The sequence below is a fragment of the Lagenorhynchus albirostris genome, chromosome 7, assembly GCF_949774975.1.
Source record: "Lagenorhynchus albirostris chromosome 7, mLagAlb1.1, whole genome shotgun sequence".
Classification (NCBI taxonomy): domain Eukaryota; kingdom Metazoa; phylum Chordata; class Mammalia; order Artiodactyla; family Delphinidae; genus Lagenorhynchus; species Lagenorhynchus albirostris.
Window position 1 is genome coordinate 7,891,629 of NC_083101.1, and position 17,446 is coordinate 7,909,074.

The 17,446-nt window shown below is 59.5% G+C and overlaps 2 protein-coding genes and 1 long non-coding RNA gene across 7 annotated transcripts; 1 reads left to right on the forward strand and 2 right to left on the reverse strand.

Moving 5' to 3' along the window:
* Positions 1–220: 220 nt before the first annotated feature.
* On the reverse strand, positions 221–4,183 carry BBLN (bublin coiled coil protein). The gene is made up of 2 exons (XM_060154249.1): positions 3,982–4,183; positions 221–1,120 (listed from the first exon to the last, which is right to left on the reverse strand). The coding sequence occupies exons 1-2, from the start codon at positions 4,058–4,060 to the stop codon at positions 948–950; spliced, it is 252 nt and encodes an 83-aa protein (XP_060010232.1). The 5' UTR covers positions 4,061–4,183; the 3' UTR covers positions 221–947.
* Positions 4,184–4,377: 194 nt separating this feature from the next.
* LOC132523326 (uncharacterized) lies at positions 4,378–10,424 on the forward strand. 3 transcript variants are annotated; one of them, XR_009541488.1, is made up of 4 exons: positions 4,378–4,540; positions 5,027–5,174; positions 8,636–9,397; positions 9,938–10,424. It is a non-coding gene; the product is annotated as an uncharacterized LOC132523326 (long non-coding RNA). The 3 variants fall into 3 exon arrangements; XR_009541489.1 differs by having other exon boundaries at positions 9,315–9,397; XR_009541487.1 differs by lacking the exon at positions 8,636–9,397.
* LCN2 (lipocalin 2) lies at positions 7,583–11,772 on the reverse strand. 3 transcript variants are annotated; one of them, XM_060154252.1, is made up of 7 exons: positions 11,249–11,581; positions 10,587–10,723; positions 9,299–9,378; positions 8,984–9,103; positions 8,647–8,748; positions 7,871–7,900; positions 7,583–7,765 (listed from the first exon to the last, which is right to left on the reverse strand). In XM_060154252.1, the coding sequence occupies exons 1-6, from the start codon at positions 11,384–11,386 to the stop codon at positions 7,878–7,880; spliced, it is 600 nt and encodes a 199-aa protein (XP_060010235.1). In that variant the 5' UTR covers positions 11,387–11,581; the 3' UTR covers positions 7,583–7,765; positions 7,871–7,877. The 3 variants fall into 3 exon arrangements, with proteins under 3 accessions (XP_060010235.1, XP_060010236.1, XP_060010234.1); XM_060154253.1 differs by lacking the exon at positions 8,647–8,748 and having other exon boundaries at positions 11,249–11,603; XM_060154251.1 differs by lacking the exons at positions 7,871–7,900; positions 8,647–8,748 and having other exon boundaries at positions 11,249–11,772.
* Positions 11,773–17,446: the final 5,674 nt, after the last annotated feature.

Genomic DNA, 17,446 nt, shown 5'->3' on the forward strand with positions numbered 1-17,446 from the left:
GCCCTCACTGCTCAGGCCCTCTGGTTCCGAGTTCATGTTCATTAGCGGGGACCCCACCCTTCTTGTCAGGAGACCTTATGATGAATCATTAGTGAGTGGGGCCCAGGCTGAGCTGGCTCTTTAGTTCCACTTCCCCATTTGGAAAGACCCTTAGAGACAAGATAACCAGACCAGCCCTATTATTGGCCAGCTGGAGAGACTGAAGCCAGGAGAAAGAGGGTGGAACCCAAGGTTGCACAGCATGTCTTTATTTTTTTGAATTTTATTTATTTTTACACAGCAGGTTCTTATCTATTTTATACATATTGCACAGCATGTCTTGGTGTTGGTTGTCTTAGTGAAAGGCCCTAGAACCCAGAGAAGCTGAGCACATCACACAGGGTCATACAGCATGGCTGATGCTGTCTCAGCTAGGCTGGGGAAGCAGCCGCTGCCCAGGAGCACACCCGGTGGGGAGGAAGCCCTGACCTCACCTGCACCTGTGTCCAGAAATACAAGAAGGCCAAGAAGCCCGGCCCCACCACCATGCCTATGAGCCGGTGTGTGATCTATGCCTGGGATGCCTCCACTGCCCTGTTTACCTCTGGCGGCCACTGGGGTCCTCATCCCGGGATACAGAGGAGAGAGGAGGCGCAGTAGTGTTGGAGACCAGTTTAATGTGGACGCTCAAGGCCTGGGCAGCGTGGGGAGCGTCCAGGAGTTGGGCAGACAGGCAAGGTGGGTGGGTCGCTGGCCCACACCTGGCCAGCAGTGGGGAGGAAGCCCTGAGGAGGGGGTGCCGGGAGGTGGGGCGGGCCTAGGTACGCCAAGTGAAGTACCAGAAGAGTGGCCTAGGCCGGCAGACACCACCTCCCCCTGCCCCGGAAAATCTGTAGGCCAGCCCTTGAGAAGGTATCTAAGCCAGGTAGTGAGTGCTCAGGCCAGAGCCTGGCCGGGGCTCCCAGAGCCTAGGGGCTGGCATCGCTGGGGGCCTCCCCGAGCTGCTGCTGGAACTCAAGGCGTGTCTGCCGGTTGGATTCAAGCAGCTCCTGGAGGCGGGCGTGGAGGTGGTCATTCTTCTCCTCCAGGTGGTCCAGACAGGAGTTGATCTGGTCCAACATGGAGTTGATAGCAGCGTATTCTGGGAGGAAGGGGAAAGAGAGTCAAGGTCCCATATCTCCTCAGGGATCACAGGCACACACCCCGCCCCCCCCCCCTCCCACTGTCCCCCAGCCTGCCTCTAAAGAGCTTTGGGCAAGTCCCTACTCCTTCCTGAGGCTCACTGTCACCAACTGGAAAATGGCTGGATATCAAAGGAGGAAAGGCTTTGGAGAAATACCTTAGTGTACCAGCTTTTTCTAGGGTTAGGTTGGTCACAGGGAGGTTAGCCAGTGTCCTGCCCGGGAATTCCTGCCAGGTGCCAGGTCTCCTCTCTACTTCCTGCACCAGCTGCCTAGAGGCCAGAGCCCATGCTCCTGAGCCAGGCAGTCACGGCCTCTGTCCCCAGACAGGTCCTCCTCTCCAGCCCTTCTGGCTCCCCTGCCCTAGTTCCTAGCAGACTCCAAGGCCCTGCCCCCTTCTCTAGCCCCACCTCCCCTGCCTTTTCCTTTCCTCTCTCACACCTGCCTTTGCCCACCTCAGGCCCCTTGAACATGCTGTGGCCTCTGCCTGGAATGTGCTGTGTTCTCCTTCTGTCTTCCTTCCCTCCTCTCCTCCTGGATGAGCCCCACTCATCCTTCAAGTGTCAGCGTGGATGTTGCCACAGGGAGCCCTCCCACGCCCCAGCCTGATCAGGCCTCTATTCCTGATCGCCTTGCCCTCTCACACCTCCACGGCCCCCACCGCCGGCTCGGCTGCTGTGACTGTGTGCTAGTCTGTCTCCCCCACCAGACTACAGTGAGCGCTGTGTGACAGGTGGAATGTGTTCACTGTGTTCACTTGTGTTCACTGCTGTTTCCCCAGTGCCCTCAGTGTCACACAGTAAGCATCTGTTGAATGAATGAATGGATGAATGAATGAAGCCTGACTTTCCAGGCTTTCTGCCTTTCCTTAACTGCCCCTGCCATCCAGAATGCCTCAGCCTCTCAAGGACCAGCTCCAAATGCCTCCTCTTCCAAGAATCCTTCCCTGGTCTCCACCAGAAACCATCACTCCCTCCTCCACAGACACTCCTGACCTGCCTCTCTCAGCCACACAATGTCCCCTAGGACCCAAGGTCTGGGCCTGTGCCCACTGCGGGACCCAGTTCTGAGCCAGCGCATGACTCAGATACACTCAGCTGCCAGCTTGGGATAAAGGGGAAGCGGCTGGTGGTGTGTGGAAACGACCAAGGCTAGAGGAGAGTGTCTGGGATAAGGGTGCAAATGTGTCTGCATTCTGGGGGAAGGGTACCCATGGCCCACAGTTGTCCTAACTCACAGAGGACAGAGTCCTGGAAAGCCTCTGCTGGATCCTGGAGTCCAACTCCCTTGTGGTACAAATGGGGAAACTGAGGCCCAAGAAGGAAGAGACCTGCCTAGGGTCCTCCAGCTGGTTGGTGGCAGAGCCAAGATTCAGACTTGGGGAGCAGGGGCACTTGGGTTTCAGTCCCAGCTCTGCCCCATCCCAGCAGGTTACTACGCCTTTCTGGAAAAAGGGAATGAGAACTGGGTTATTGTGAAGATTCAAATACATATATCAAGAACTCAGGGTCTGGCCACAGCAAGCACTTAGTAGATGGTCGCGATTATCAACATTTCACATTCCGGTCAAGAGACACAAATGGGGAGAAAGACGGGGGAGGCAGCTCTCTCCGCTACTGGGGCTAGGCTTTGTCTGCGTCAAGTGTCACGGGTACCTCCCGGTTCCAAGTTTTTGCCTTCCATCGGGGACACCCTCCTCCCCAATGCCCTAAGTCCTGTCAATCTGCCAACTTCCACTCAGTGTGACTCCTGGGAGACCCTTCCAGATGCGCCCAGCATAGCTGCCAGCGTGATTACCACACCTGGCCTTTGTTCACCAGCAGTGCCCCAGGCAAACCGGGCAGCCCACCACTTACCCCACTTACTCTACCTCTTTATTAAATGCAGACCTTGAGTGATGAAGTGCTTTAAAACTATTGTGGTGATGGTTGCACAACTCTGTGAATATCCTAAAACCCACTGAATCATACAGTTTAAATGGGTAAATTGTACAATGTGTGAATTATAGCTCAATAAAGCTGTTACCCAAAACAAAACCAAAAGCAGACTCCAAACTTACCCCACATTTACTAAGTCCTGCCCTCTGTTAATAAACTAAATTTTATTACACTAAAGGGAATAATAACCACTTACAGAACACTTGCATGCAGAACACTTGCATGCTTGAAGTCTACTATTTTCCATTCACTTTCTCATTTAATCCTGATACATCTCAATGCGGGAGACACTAACCATCATTGTTATTTTACAGATGGGGAAACTGAGGCTGCAGAAGGGGAGAAGGGAGCTGATGGTTCTCTCTCCTTCCCCCCCTACCCCCACCCCCTGCAGTGCTGTGTAGGCAACAGGCCGCTTTGTAAGCAAGTCACATTCGCCAGGGCTCCAGGCCACACCAGCAAAGGTGCCTGGGGTTGCTGACTCAGCTGGGCGGCACGCCCACCCAGATAGCCCCTCCTGCCAAGCCAAGACGGTCCACTCCCGGCCCCGGCCCCTTAGGAGTCTCCGTCTCCACATGGGCTGAAAGAAGTGTCTGGAACAAATCCCAATCCCAAAGGGCGAGTGACCTGAAGCGGCCTCAGTTTCCCCATCTGTAAAACGGGGCCTGTCGCCCACAGTTCTCGAAGGCTGCGGTTTCCAGCGACCCGCTCTTAGGTGCTCGTCCCAAACCCCCGGAGGGCGCTTGCTGCTCCGGAACCACCCTGGGGCGGGGGGATGGGAGGGCTCTGCGGTTCCTTCCCGGTCCCTATCCCGGCCCCGATTCCCCTTCCCAGGAGGACACCCCAGAGAAAGCAAAGTCGTTTCAGCAGCCCCCCTGCGTCACCTGCTTCCTCGAAGCCGTCGTCCTCGCCTTCCGCGCCCGCCTCCACCGGCATGCCCAGGTCCCCGTTGGGGCCCGACATTGTGGGCTCGGGAGCCGCAAGGGCAGCGCGACGACTGATCGCGGGAACGGTCGCGCCGACAACCGGCGCGGGGCGGAAGAGGGAGGCGGTGGATGGAACTCGGGGCCGGAAGGGCGGAACGCCGCGGCGGAACGCGCCCAGTAGGCCGGGACCCCGCCCCTAAGGCGGAGCCCGGCGGCCAGAGCTCCGCCCTGCCCCGCCGCCAGAACCCCGTCCCCTCCCGTCCGTAAGACTCCGCCCCCACACTCGAGCCCCGCCCACACCCTGCCTCACAGTCGACCTCCGCCCACTTCCGCCGGTCCCCGGGCCCGCCTCTCTCCCGGCGGCCGGGTTGGACCACCCCAAGAATCTTAGGGCTGGGCCACCTCATGAGAATCTTAGGCGGCGGGGGCTCGGCCCTCAGGTCGAGCAACCCGGCACAAGGGCAGGGCAGCCTGGGACCCCCCCACTCTGCCCCATCCTGCTGCTGGGGACCTGCGGGTAAGCTAGCCGGCGCCTCTGCATGGGAGAAATCTGAGACGAGTTGTTTATGAGGCCCCCAGTGTGTAGGGAAGATATCCGTTCACAGCCTACTTGAGAGTCACGGTCAGCAGAGTGCAGCTTGTGGCTGTCAGTCACGGAAGGCTTCGGGATAGTCTGCCCAGCTGCCGTCATACCCCATCCTTTTTACCAGCTGGGAAAGGGGGCCCTGCCCAAAGTTACACAGCCGGAAAGTGTCGCTCCTGAGCTGGAACCAGGGGTGTGATCTTGGCCAGGGATACCGCTGAGTGAGGCCCATATCCAGGGGAGAGGGGCTCACTTACTGGGACTCCTGTAGCTGGGCCTCCTGGAGGAGGCCACATGGCTGCTGCAGCCTGGTGCTGGTCTCACACTGGTAGTTCCTGAGAGCAGGCCATCCCTGGGTGGCGGTCAGACCGAGCCATGTTCCCCGATGATGACAATGGGAAGGGATCCTCTCTGTCCCAGGAGCTGCCTTACCGTTTCACTGAGGAACGTGAGCCACCACTGACTTGGATAACGGCAGCCCCACCTTCTCTATGAAGCAGGTTGAGTGGAGGCGAGGCCCACGCTGAACCAGTGCAGGAAGGATTGCAGTGAAAAACCCCTCACCCAGGTCAGCTGACCCTCCTTGACTATAATGGGTGGGTACCCCTCCTCCCATCCCCCCAGCTGCCCTCCTCCAGCCAGGCATCCACTTACTTCCCACCACCTGGGGCAACCACAATATTTCTATTATTTCTTCCCACTACCTGGAACTGGACACATTGGCCAAATAAAGTTGAAATTTTCTGCCAAAAAAAAAAAAAGGTACTAGGCCCATGGATGGAACAGGTGGCAGACAGCACCTGGGCCATTCCTGGAGAGGGATGAGTCTTTGGCTTCAGGAGGGTGATGGGAGTGCGCCCGGGGGTAGCCAGGCGCTCTGATGGGTGGACACATGCATCAGGCATCCCCGTGCAGGCTGCATGCATGAGCGCTCGCATCCAACTGCTATGTCTGTGTGGTGTGTATCTGTACATGCCTCGGCATGTTTCTGAGAACCTGTATGTCTCTCTGAGGGTCTGTTGCCCGTCCCTGTGTGCCTGGGGGGTCTTTGTGTTTCTCCCCTCGTCTGTGGGGTCCTGTGATCTCAGGTGTGTTTCATAACTGGGAGAAAACATGTGCCTGTGCTTTTATTTGGGTGTCCTATGCTTGTAGGGATAAATATGTTTGGATTGTGTCAGCATGTCCACATATGTGACCTGTGTTTCTGCCGTGTCTCTGCGCACTTGTGTGCTACACAGACACAGGTGTTTCTGCTTCCATCAGAGGACACAGGACTCTTCTGTCTTAGTGAAATGCCAGGGTCTCAGGGAGGGCCTCTCACTGATCAGCCAGCCCTCCTTTCTCAGCCCTGCTCACACCTCTGCCAAGTGTTGACCCCGCTCAGCTCCTCTCTTTCTCAAGGAGACAACGCAGCCCCAGAGAGTACCCCCTCCCTGACCCCGAGGTGCCTGTCCCATTGTGGGGACCAGGCAGGGGAGTCACTGAGCTTATCCGGTTGAAAGTCAGACTCCACGGAGAACTGGGCAGGGTCCGCAGGACGCTGCACAGCCCCCAGCAGGACCCCACCATGGCATTCAAGGAGTGGCCTTTCTCCTGGGCCTGAGCATGTGCCCGGGGCCTGGGGCTAGCGGTGTGGGCAGAGGGAGGCAGGCGAGAGGAGAGGAGAGGAGAGCCCAGCCAAAGCCTCATCCCCTAAGTGGCTGAGTGAGGGTGGGAGGATGGAGAGCTGGGTGGCACATGTGGTGAGGCCCCTACCTGGCTGGCCCCTGCTCTGCTCCCAGAAGCCAAAGCGAACCTGGACTCTGCCCACCTCACTCCTGTGGTCAAGGTCCACATAGCAGACCACAGGACAAAACAGCCACTACCCCAGCCAGCCCTGATGGGGGGAGGGGGCGTGCTTTGGTGCTGCCCCGCCTCTGGCATCGCTGTTCGCCTCTCACCCCTCATCTCACAAGTGATGGTGATGGTGAGCTGCCATCACCCCCTCTGCAAGCCCCGTGTGGAAGAGGCTGAGTAACAGTCCCCGAAGAGATCTGGGTCCTAGTGCTTGGGACCAGTGAATGGTGCCTTATTTGGGAAAGGGGCCTTTGCAGACTTGCTTACACTGAGCCTTTGAGATAGAGAGATTATCCAGGATTATCACAGCTCCAGTATCTCCCCTTCCCCCAGCTGAGGGTGAAGGGGTAGGTGTGCAAGTTTGTGGGTGGAGAAGCCTGGGTTTCTTCAGAACCCCACCCTCTCTGACCTCTAACCTTGCAACAGAAGAAGAGGCCAGGGAGAGGGTTCCTGTGTGTGGTGCAGACAGGGAGGGGCACCAGCTGCGGCCTGTGGGTGAACAAGGGCTTGCTGGGCCCAGCCAAGCGGAGGGTACAGGTCTGGAGCCCTCGAGTCTCCTGGAATCTGAATTCCTGGCAGCATATTCCCCTCCCTGCCATCCCCGGCTCTGCCCCTGGTGGTCTGGAGGTCATCATAGAGGAGAGGTGTGGGTGAGGACGAGATGCTGAATGGGGTCAGCATGGACACTGCCACCCCCTAGGGGCAGGGGACCACCCCTGGCGACCCTCAAGCTGGGCATGCCTCTGCCCCACCCACTGTGCACCCCTCCTGCCCTGGCTGCTGTCTTCCAGCATCCACAGGAGTCCTGGTGAGTTGGGGGTGACAGCACCTCAGCCCTCGCAGCCCCCATCCAGCTCCCCGGCCCTGGCTGGGCCTCTGCTGTGGCACCCACTGCAGGTGATCGAGTGTGGGAATGAGCCCCATCAGTGTTTCTGTTGGACCAGGCATCCCTCAAAGGCAGGGACGGGCCTGGGGGTGGGGTGGAGAGCTAGGAAGTGTCCAGCCATAGCTGGCCATGGGTTCTGTGGCCGCCATCACTTGCTGAGGACCAGAGGGGGGTCCAGGAGTGATGCTAATGTGAGCCCATCCTTTGCCTGTCCTCCTCCCAGGTGGCCCAGGGGTCAAGGAGCACAGATTGGGGACTGGGGCATGTGTTTATTTAGCAGGCAAGGTGCAGCTTCGGAGAGCAGCTGGTGGGCAGTGCCATGAGAAGGGTCTCTGGACTCTCTCCTGTTACCGGTGTCTGGGCTGGTGGGGACAGCTGGGCTGCAAGCCGGGCAAAGGCTGACAGGAGGGCGATGGGAGCAGAGAGACAGGAGGCACCTGAGAGGGAGACGGGGAAGTAGAGACAACAGCAGTCCTGGGCAGGGGGGGCAAAGGCAGGCCTGCACCCTGGCTCCCATCAGCCCCCTCCCCAGCCATACTCACTGCACCCTCACTGGTCATCGATGCACTTGTCTGTGGGGGAGAGAGTCTGTCAGAATGGGCAGGTGTGTGTGTGTATGACCCCTGCCCACTGGGACCCCTGCACTGCCCCTGGGCACCCCAGGCCCCAGCCTGGCCCAGCAAAGGCATATCTGGGGGTTCCCTTCAGGGCTGGGGGGCTGGGGCAGGGGATTGGGAGAAGGGCCTGAGGACGAGCAGACCTGGGGGACTCCCGTTCTGCAGAGGGAACAGGTGAGGCCCAGCCACACATCTGCTCGGGCACCCGGGCCTCCTGCCTGTTTACCTGCTGACCCTGGCAGCCCTTCAGCTTTGGGGAGCCAGTGGCTCCCTGAGTGGCCTAGCTGGAGCCCCCTGCCCAGTCCAGGCCACCTGAAGACAAGGGCACTTTTCAAGTCAGTGGTGAGCCGGCCTCAAGGCGAGGGGGAAAGTGGCCCTGGACGAGGGGGTGTGAGGAGGAAGTGGTCTAGGATGGTAGGGCCTGGGGTGTCGAGGAAGTGGCCTGGGGCAGGGAGACTGGGGGAATTTGGACCTGGGCCTGAAATTCTCATCTGTCAGGGAGGAACCCTTGGGGCCCAGATCCCCGGGTGCCCCACGGATCCTTGGGTGGGGCAGGGTCTTCCTGAACCCAAAGTGGCTCCCAGGGGCTCCAGTGACTGGAGTAGAGGACCGAGCCCCTCCTCCCCCCCTTTCCTTGGTGGGGCAGCATCAGGCCTGGGTAGTCCCCACATGGCCTTTTCCTCTCCCCAGCTGGCCATTACCGATTGGAACAGGGAAGAGGATGTACTCATCGGTGAGGCCCAGGGATTTGGCGAAGTGGATGAAATTCTCCTTCAGTTGAGGGGTCAGCTCCTTGGTCCTCCCTGTGGCCAGATGGCCAGTGAGTGGCCGGCAAATACTCCATAAATATCATTGAATGTGTGAACAAGGCCTCTGATCCCTTCCTCATGGAGGGTCTGCAGAAGGACCTCCCTCCCTGGCCGCCCACAGGGACTGCAGGCTGACACTGGAGAGGACCTTGGGGGGCTGGGTTGGCGTGGGCCTCTCCCCTGACAGTGTGACCAGGAGCCGGGTCCCCGAGGCAGTGGGGAGACCCACCGTAGAGGGTGGTCTTGAAGTACTCCTGGTTCTTGTAAACCTTCTTGAAGTACACTATGGCAAACTGGTTGTAGTTGGTAGTCGCCACTCGCACGGTATAGCTCTGCACCCCGGGGAAGCCTGTGGGGAGGACGGCGAGGGGTCAGCCTGCCCAGGCTGGGAGGAGGGAGCCGTTCCTTTCTCCCCGGCCCATCTGCAGGGGCTTCTCCCACAGAACAGCATCTGTGTGGACGGGCAGGGAGGTCTGCGCCCCTTCCTGGAGGACCCTGCCCCCCCAGAAGCCCAACCCCAGGGCCCGCCTCATTCAGGACTCACCCTTAATATTGCCCAGGGTGAACTGGCCGGGCCGGGAACTTGGGACAAAAGTTCTGATCCAGTGGTCACAGCGCTCGTCCCTGTGGGAGGGAGAGATGGGTGAGTGAGACGGGAGTGGACACAGGCTTGGACTCCTTGGGCTGGATGAGGTGGGGGCCAGGGCTGTAGCTGGAGGGGGTGGGACTCTGATGCCCCTGGCCTGGCCCAGCCCAAGACAGTCTATCCCCACCACAGCAGGCGGTCCCTACCCCACCCAGCTGAGATGGGCCTGGGTCTTCCCCTCTAAGCCTACCCCTGTCTGTCACTGCCTGGTCTGCCCTGGGACATCTGACCCTGCTCAGACCCTCCCTCCAGCACCCACTGTCCTTTCCTCTTTAGGGCTGTCTCCCCTCGGTGGCCTTCCCTACACACTGTCCCCCTACCCCCAACCCCAGGCATTTATCCCTGCTCCTATCTACCCTCTGCTGCTTCCCTGTCTGTAACCTCTCCTGGGGGATTCGCCCTCCAAGGTTCCAGTCTGCTCCCTGCCAAGGACTCCTCTAGCTCCTGGGCCAACCCTGACCTGAGTCCCACCCCGTCTCCTGGTATTCCAGAGCTGATCTCCCCAAACCCATCCTTCTTCTGCTTCTTGCTCCACAGATGCTCCAGCCTCAATCCCCCTGGGTGCCGGAGCCAGAGACTCATAGGGGCTGGGCGACCCTTGGCACCCTACCATTTCTCTCTCCACCACCCCCAGAGGGACCCTGCTCAGACCCACTCCTCACCAGATCGCTTCTGTGCTGGTGCCTGAGGCCCCTGGCAGTGTGAGGGCTGCCCCCCTGCCAAGCCACTCAGCTGCTGCTCAGAACAGCTGTACGACGGCTGCTTCCTGAAGGAGTGCTTCTCTCTGACTCAGGGTCACCAGCCCCTGCCGTGGACGCCTCATGCCTCCTTCTGAGGCAGGTGGCTCGTTCAAGGCCCAGTTCCAGAGGCTACCTCCCTGTAAGCCCTTGATGAAGCCCTGGGTGGCGGCGGGGGTGGGGGGGTGGGGGTTCCAGGCTGTCTCTGTCTTGTTTTCTGAATGACTGTTCAGCCCCAGCACCCTCTGTGTGTCTGCTCTGAAGGGACCAATAAATGCTGATCTCATGAAGGAAGAAATGAACAAGTATCTGAATCCGCTGCTGAGCGGAAGGATGAATGACTGTCTCTCGCCTTCGGTCAGCCCTTGACTGTGACTCAGTCTGCCGCTAGACCCTCAAGCAGCCCCTCAGGTCTCTCCCACTTTCCCCAAGGAGGTGGAAGCTCTCACCTGAGCAGGGTGGAGGTGACATTGTAGCTGCGGTCTTCTTTCAGCTCGTAGGTGGTGGCGTACATCTTAAACTGGCCTTGTTTTTCCTTCTTAAATGCATTCCCTGCCAAGCCTACGATGTACCACTTCCCCTGGAACTACAGGGGGCTGTAATAGGCAGAGCCCACGAACGACCCTAGGGCCCCTGCCCTGAACCAGGCCCTGAACCAGGCCCTGAACCAGTAACTAAGCAGCAGAGCCTGGGACTGGGCATTCAGTTCCTGCACTGATGAAGCCAGCGGGAGCCGGAGGCAGCCAGGCCAGGAGGGAGCCCCGAGGATGGCAGGGAGGGGGCGACCCTGGGCAGGGTGGCCAGCTGGCCTCCCTGTGCCTCAGTTTCCTCCTCACGCAGAGGGACTAAAGGTGTCCCCACCATGCATGGACTACAGCAATTATGGGAGAGAGACTGGACCTGGGAAGGTCTGCCCAGGTGATCCTCTTGTCAGCAAGGTCGGGGTCGGTGTGGGACAATGGAGCGTGGCTTCCATCGGGGGAGCCAGGGCAGGCTAAGCTGAAGCCTGGGCGTCCTGCCTTTACCTGTCTGCTAGGACTCTTCACCTCTCTTCCCCTCTGCCTGCACTCTTCCCTGGGCACCCCTGCAGCTCTCCCTCCAGGGCCCTTACCTGGTCAGGCTGGAAGTTGGGCTGCAGCGGGACCCTGAACAGAGGTGGGGCTGGGATCAGGTTGGGGGTGGAATCCTGGGCTTGGGTGTGCAGGGCCCCCAGCAGGCTGAGGCCCAGCCACAGGAGACCTAGGGGCATGGCTTCAGGGCTGAGCTGGCTGGCGTTCCCTACAGCAGCTGAGCGGGGAAGTGAGTGCGGAGGCTGCCTGGGCAACCCTATTTATGGTCCACCTGCCTCATAGCCCCTCCCAGGGTGGAGTCATTCATATTTTGCCATATCCGGGAAGGCTGAGGCATTTGCCAGCACTCTTGCTGAAACACCTGGCAAGATTTCTGCCCCTTTCCCCGCTGGTCAGGATTGTGCAAGACCAGGGGCAGAAGGTGGGGAGCGGACACTGCCCAGAGCTCTGCACGTCTGGCAGGCACAAGGGCTCCCTCCACTCTCTCTGTGCCCCTTCCCTTCATTCTGGTCGGCTCTGTATATGGTCGGTGGTCCCCGATCAGGACAAGCTGTCATCTCTGACTTTCAGGGGCCCCTGCTCAGCCCCAGCCCAGGGTGGGTATGTGTGGTGAGACCCCCTTCCCACATCCGAGGAACACAGACCATTGCTCACCCTGGCAGCCTATGTGCTGTGGCCTGGTTCTCAGAAGGGACAGGGAAGGGTAGGGCAGCTGAGAGTGAACATTTCTGACCAGGAAGGACAGAGAGTGTGGTGTGTGCCCTGAGCTCTCGGAGCCCAGATCCTGACCCTCCCGGGGGCCGCACACCAGGCCAGAGGCTGAAGGAAGAGCCCCTCCCCTCCTCCATGCCTCGGACCTTAGCCAACCCCTAAAGGACTTGGTCCCTGCTGTGGGTCCAGGGGATGAGACCCCAAGCTGGGCATTAGAGCCCCACGCGTGGACCCTTGGCAAAGCAGAGAGCAGGTGTTGCGGTCCTAGCGCCATGCTTGTGGGGGGCAGCATGGGGCATGCATCTGTGCCGGGTGAGGGGCGCTGGGGGCTGGGGCCTGAAGGTGGGCTATCCACCCAGCTGCTCTGGACACCAAGTGCTTTGGGGCACAGGGAATGCAGGGACTTGGACTTGTCTTTGAGAGGTCCTTGAGGCCAGCTGCTGTCTCTGGCCACAGCCTTGGAGCCCAGTGCCCTGGGCGTGGGACCCCAGAATTGTCCCTGCCATGGCTGATCCCAGCTTTGTCCTTGGAGGGGTGCAGTTTCCTCACTGGGGGCCTGGCCGTCCTTGGGAGGCAATGGTGGGTCCCAGGCCCTGGGCAATGTCTCCCAGATAGCTTACCACGAGGGCCAAGGCTGTCTGGATGCCTGATCTGTGGCCGAACTGAGGATCCGCTGGCCTCGCATGAGACTGACGGGGACCTCAATGGCTCTGCCTGCCTGCTGCTTGGGAATCAGCTTCCCCAGCCTAGGCTCTGGGGTGCCGAGCCCTGAGGGGAGGGGCTTTGGAGGGGTCCTGAGCTGGTGGGTAGGACGCATCCTACTGAGGCAGAGAGGCCCCCACAGGACCCCTGCCCTCTCAGGCCCTGACCTGCTGGCCTTTCCGGGTGATGAAAGCACAGGAAGAAGAGATGAGCAAAGCCTCTTCAAGGATGTTGCCACCGAAGGCCGGGCCCTCTGCAGGCACCCGTGGCCACCCCCACCCCACCCCTTTCATCCGTGCTCGCAGCCCCAGGGCCTCTACCCCTGCTATTCTCTTTGACCTTAAAAGGTACCCTCGAGTCTGTGGTGACTCCTAGACGTTGGGGAAACTCATGGATGGAGGCTCAAAGAATTTTAAGTAGGAGAGGGACAGTACCCTGGATCACCAAGGAGCCGCTGCAGGGAATATTCTAGATTCTAAAGGTCAGGGTTGGGACTTCCCTGGTGGCACAGTGGTTAAGAATCCGCCTGCCAATGCAGGGGACACGGGTTCGAGCCCTGGTCTGGGAAGATCCCACATGCCGCGGAGCAACTAAGCCTGTGCGCCACAACTACTGAGCCTGCGCTCTAGAGCCCGTGAGCCACAACTACTGAGCCCGCGTGCCACAACTACTGAAGCCCACACGCCTAGAGCCTGTGCTCCGCAACAAGAGAAGCCACCGCAATGAGAAACCCGCGCATGGCAACGAAAAGTAGCCCCTACTCGCCGCAACTAGAGAAAGCCCATGCACAGCAACGAAGACCCAATACAGCCAAAAAAAAAAAAAGTCAGGATTACTCTGAAAAACAAAAAGGAATGGGTCCTAAGAAAAACACTAACTGAATGAGATAGAAGGAGGAGTGGCCTGTTCTCTTCCGTGTTTTAAGATTTCCCATTGATGTTGATGAGCAATAAATATGAAGACCTGTTCACATTGAGCGATCTCAAAAAAAATAGAAAGTCAGGGTGAGGGAACTCCCTGGCGGTCCAGTGGTTAAGACTTGGCGCTTTCACTGCTGTGGGCCCAGGTTCGATCCCTGGTCCGGGAAGTAAGATCCCGGCAAGCCGCTCAGTGTGGCCAAAAATAAAATTAAATAAAATAGTAAAATAAAATAAAATAAAGTCAGGGTGGCCAATGCTCCCCTGGTATGAATTGGGGACGGGTGTTTGGGCCAGGTCTGCAGCATGTGAAAACCAGGGCCAGGTGCAGGAGGGGAGACGGCCCAGCTGCCCAGCTCAGGGGCCCCTGTTGGAGTCCGGATGCCTCCGGGTGCTTGCAAATCTCTGTCCCCCCCCCACTCCATCAGTCTCCCCGTCTGTAAAGAGAGCTGCAGGCAGATCCTGCGAGGCCATGCAGCTAGCGCACACGTGGGGGTCTCTACAGGACGTCACCTCTGAGCTTCTGATCACACCCACGCAGGGCCCATTCTCTCTGTGCTGGCTCCAGGCCTGTCTCAGACCCAGTGGCCTTGTCTATCTCTCTGTCCTTATCTCCGTGTGGTCTTGGCCTCAGCGGACACACCTGGTGACAGCCATCTCATCACCCCTTCCTCAGCTGGCTGCCTTCTGCCCTCTCTCCTGGCCCAGCCCTGGAGATTGGCCTGGTCCAGGAGCCGAGGGAGGAGTGAAGGGGACGAGGCCTGTCCAGGGATTTGAGTCCCAGCAGTGTGCCGTGTCCCAGCCATACCTCGTGGGGGTCCAAGGATGGTCCTGGCCTTGGCTGGAGCAGAGGTCAGGCCAATCCCAGCCAACAAGAGGTGGGTTTGGGGCTGTGTGGAGCTGGGCGGCAGGAGGTCAGCCGAGGGTGCTTGCAGCTGTCTGCCTTAGGAAGGGAAAGGGTCCCGCAGGGTGGGCTGGGGATAAAGGTGAAAAGCTCTGCCCACCCTCTTCAGAGTCCAGCTGGGCTTCAGGGAAGGGTCAGCTCAACACACACACCCACCTCGCACAAGCTGCAGAACTAGGTACTGGGAGGGCTGGGTGAGGACCGTGGTGTAGACCTCCTGTTTAGACTTGGGCCGACTCCAAGGACAGGACCCTGGAGACCTCGTTCCTTGCCCAGCTCCCTCCCACTGGGCCTGCGCCCCCGGCCAAGGAAGACACTTGCAGGTTCACACTGCCCAGAGCTGGGAGCAGTTCCTGGACTCCAGGGCTTCAGAAAGTTCTGCACTGCACTCGTGGCGCCATGTGGGGCACCCCAGGTGCTTGTTTGACTCCCCTTGGCCCCCCTCTTTGTTTCCACTGTGGCCCCTGGGCTGGTCTTACAGGCCACCCCTGCCGGCTTTCCCCGCTGTCTCTCTAGGAGCTGCAGACGTCCTGAGTGAGGCCACAACAAGCCACAGGCCGCAACAAGCCACACAGGAGTCTTGGGGCCAGGCCCCTCTTGGGAGAAACCAGGGCTGGAACTTCCAAGTCCTGCTCTGGGTCTCTTTAGCAACGGCAGGAACTTAAAAACCATCCACACGTGGCTCTCTGTGGCAAGAAGCCAGGAGAACGGTGGCTGCTCTGAATCTGTTCTGGCAGGTGCTCTCCCCCTCCACGGGCCCCAGAGGAGAAGCTCCCCAGGGACTGCAGTGGCCTGACTCCCATGGAAGGACCCAGGCCATGCAGAAGAACCCAATTCTTAAGAGGCAGGGCTGGGGCTTCCCTGGTGGCGCAGTGGTTAAGAATCTGCCTGCCAATGCAGGGGACACGGGTTCGAGCCCTGGTCCGGGAAGATCCCACATGCTGCGGAGCAACTAAGCCCATATGCCACAACTACTGAGCCTGTGGTCTAGAGCCTGCGAGCCACAACTACTGAAGCCCGCGAGCCACAACTACTGAAGCCTGCGCACCTAGAGCCCATGATCTGCAACAAGAGAAGCCACTGCAATGAGTAGCCTGTGCACCACAAGGAAGAGTAACCCCTGCTTGCCACAACTAGAGAAAACCCACATGCAGCAAAAATAAATAAATAAATACATTTATTAAAAAAAAAAAAAAAAAGAGGCAGGGCCGCATAAGAGAGGGTGAAGGAAAACAAGGAGGGTGAGGTCACGGACTCAGAGGGACATGTGCCCAAGAGACTGGCTAGTAGGGTCACATACCAATGGGAGGTCACAGAAGCTACAGCCTAGAATGGGGCTCCTGGGCTGGCACGATCTGGGCTATGCCTGGACAGAGGCTCTGTCCTCTCTCCCATGTGAGAACCCTGGGTCTTGGCCACCTGTCCCCAGATGTCCCATAGCAACAGGGAACAGCACAGCTACCCCTAGGGTTTGCTCAGACTTGGGCCTAGGGATCCATCCAGCTCAGCCACAGACAGAAGGTTCCTGCCTGGAAAGAACTAAAGAAGAGGCCGTATAGGGACCCAGGGCAGTGAGCATCGGCTGGCAGGCCAAGACACGTGGGCCTGCCCTTACGTCCTGCCCAATCTTGGCCAGGAAGACAAAGTGAGAATTTGCCAAGTATTTTGGTGGAGGATTGGGTTACTGGGTTTCCTTCCTGTATTTGGCAAAGATGGAGCAAGCCGCCAGGTGGGCAAAAAATAGGGGTCTCTAAAACACCCCAGCCTCACTAGCCTCCAGACTCTCCCCATTCATTTCCCCATTTAATTCTGACAGATCTCATTGCAGGAAACACTAACCATTATTGTTATTTTACAGATGGGGAAACTGAGGCTGCAGAAGGGGAGAAGGGAGCTGATGGTTCTCTCTCCTTCCCCCCCTACCCCCACCCCCTGCAGTGCTGTGTAGGCAACAGGCCACTTTGTAAGTAAGTCACATTCGCCAGGGCTCCAGGCCACACCAGCAAAGGTGCCTGGGGTTGCTGACTCAGCAGGGCGGCACGCCCACCCAGATAGCCCCTCCTGCCAAGCCAAGACGGTCCACTCCCGGCCCCGGCCCCTTAGGAGTCTCCGTCTCCACATGGGCTGAAAGAAGTGTCTGGAGCAAATCCCAATCCCAAAGGGCGAGTGACCTGAAGCGGCCTCAGTTTCCCCATCTGTAAAACGGGGCCTGTCGCCCACAGTTCTCGAAGGCTGCGGTTTCCAGCGACCCGCTCGCAGGTGCTCGTCCCAAACCCCCGGAGGGCGCTTGCTGCTCCGGAACCACCCTGGGGCGGGGGGATGGGAGGGCTCTGCGGTTCCTTCCCGGTCCCTATCCCGGCCCCGATTCCCCTTCCCAGGAGGACACCCCAGAGAAAGCAAAGTCGTTTCAGCAGCCCCCCTGGGTCACCTGCTTCCTCGAAGCCGTCGTCCTCGCCTTCCGGGCCCGCCTCCACCGGCATGCCCAGGTCCCCGTTGGGGCCCGACATTGTGGGCTCGGGCGCCGCAAGGGCAGCGCGAAGACGGGACACAGCGATTGTAGCACAGAAAGCCGGCACAGGGCGGAAGGTGGAGGTGATGGGTGGAACTCGGGACCAGCTGGGCTGAATGCCACAACTGAACGCGCCCGGGCCCCGCCCCCACCCGCTGTGAGACTCCGCCCCACGTCCCGCCCCACTCAGAGCCTGGTCCCTGTCGCAGCCCAGCTCTTGCGACTCATCCCGGGAGCGGAGCTTTGTGCCCGCCTGGCCTTCAGACTCCGCATCGCCCCGCCCACAATCTGTCCAGCCTTCAGCTCCCCATCCACTCCTCGAGCCCCACCCATCTCCCGGCCGCCGGGAGGGGCCATCCCGGGGCTGCCCGCCGAGAAGCCTAGGTAGTTGAGCCTCGGGCCCTCAGTTTGGGCCAAGGAGCCCGACAGAGGGGCGGGAGGGCTTGGAAGCCCCACTCCGCCCTATCCTGCCGCTGGGCACCTGCGGGTCGGCGAC

Excerpts from the sequence above, each read along its gene's own strand:
- LCN2 (XM_060154251.1), bottom strand. The coding sequence starts at position 11,386 with ATGCCCCTAGGTCTCCTGTGGCTGGGCCTCAGCCTGCTGGGGGCCCTG. Across the intron at positions 9,379-10,586 it reads GTCACCTCCACCCTGCTCAG|GGACGAGCGCTGTGACCACT; the intron begins GTGAGAGCTTCC and ends TCCCTCCCACAG. Across the intron at positions 9,104-9,298 it reads CACCCTGGGCAATATTAAGG|GCTTCCCCGGGGTGCAGAGC; the intron begins GTGAGTCCTGAA and ends TCCTCCCCACAG.
- BBLN (XM_060154249.1), bottom strand. The coding sequence starts at position 4,060 with ATGTCGGGCCCCAACGGGGACCTGGGCATGCCGGTGGAGGCGGGCGCG. Across the intron at positions 1,121-3,981 it reads CGACGGCTTCGAGGAAGCAG|AATACGCTGCTATCAACTCC; the intron begins GTGACGCAGGGG and ends CCTTCCTCCCAG.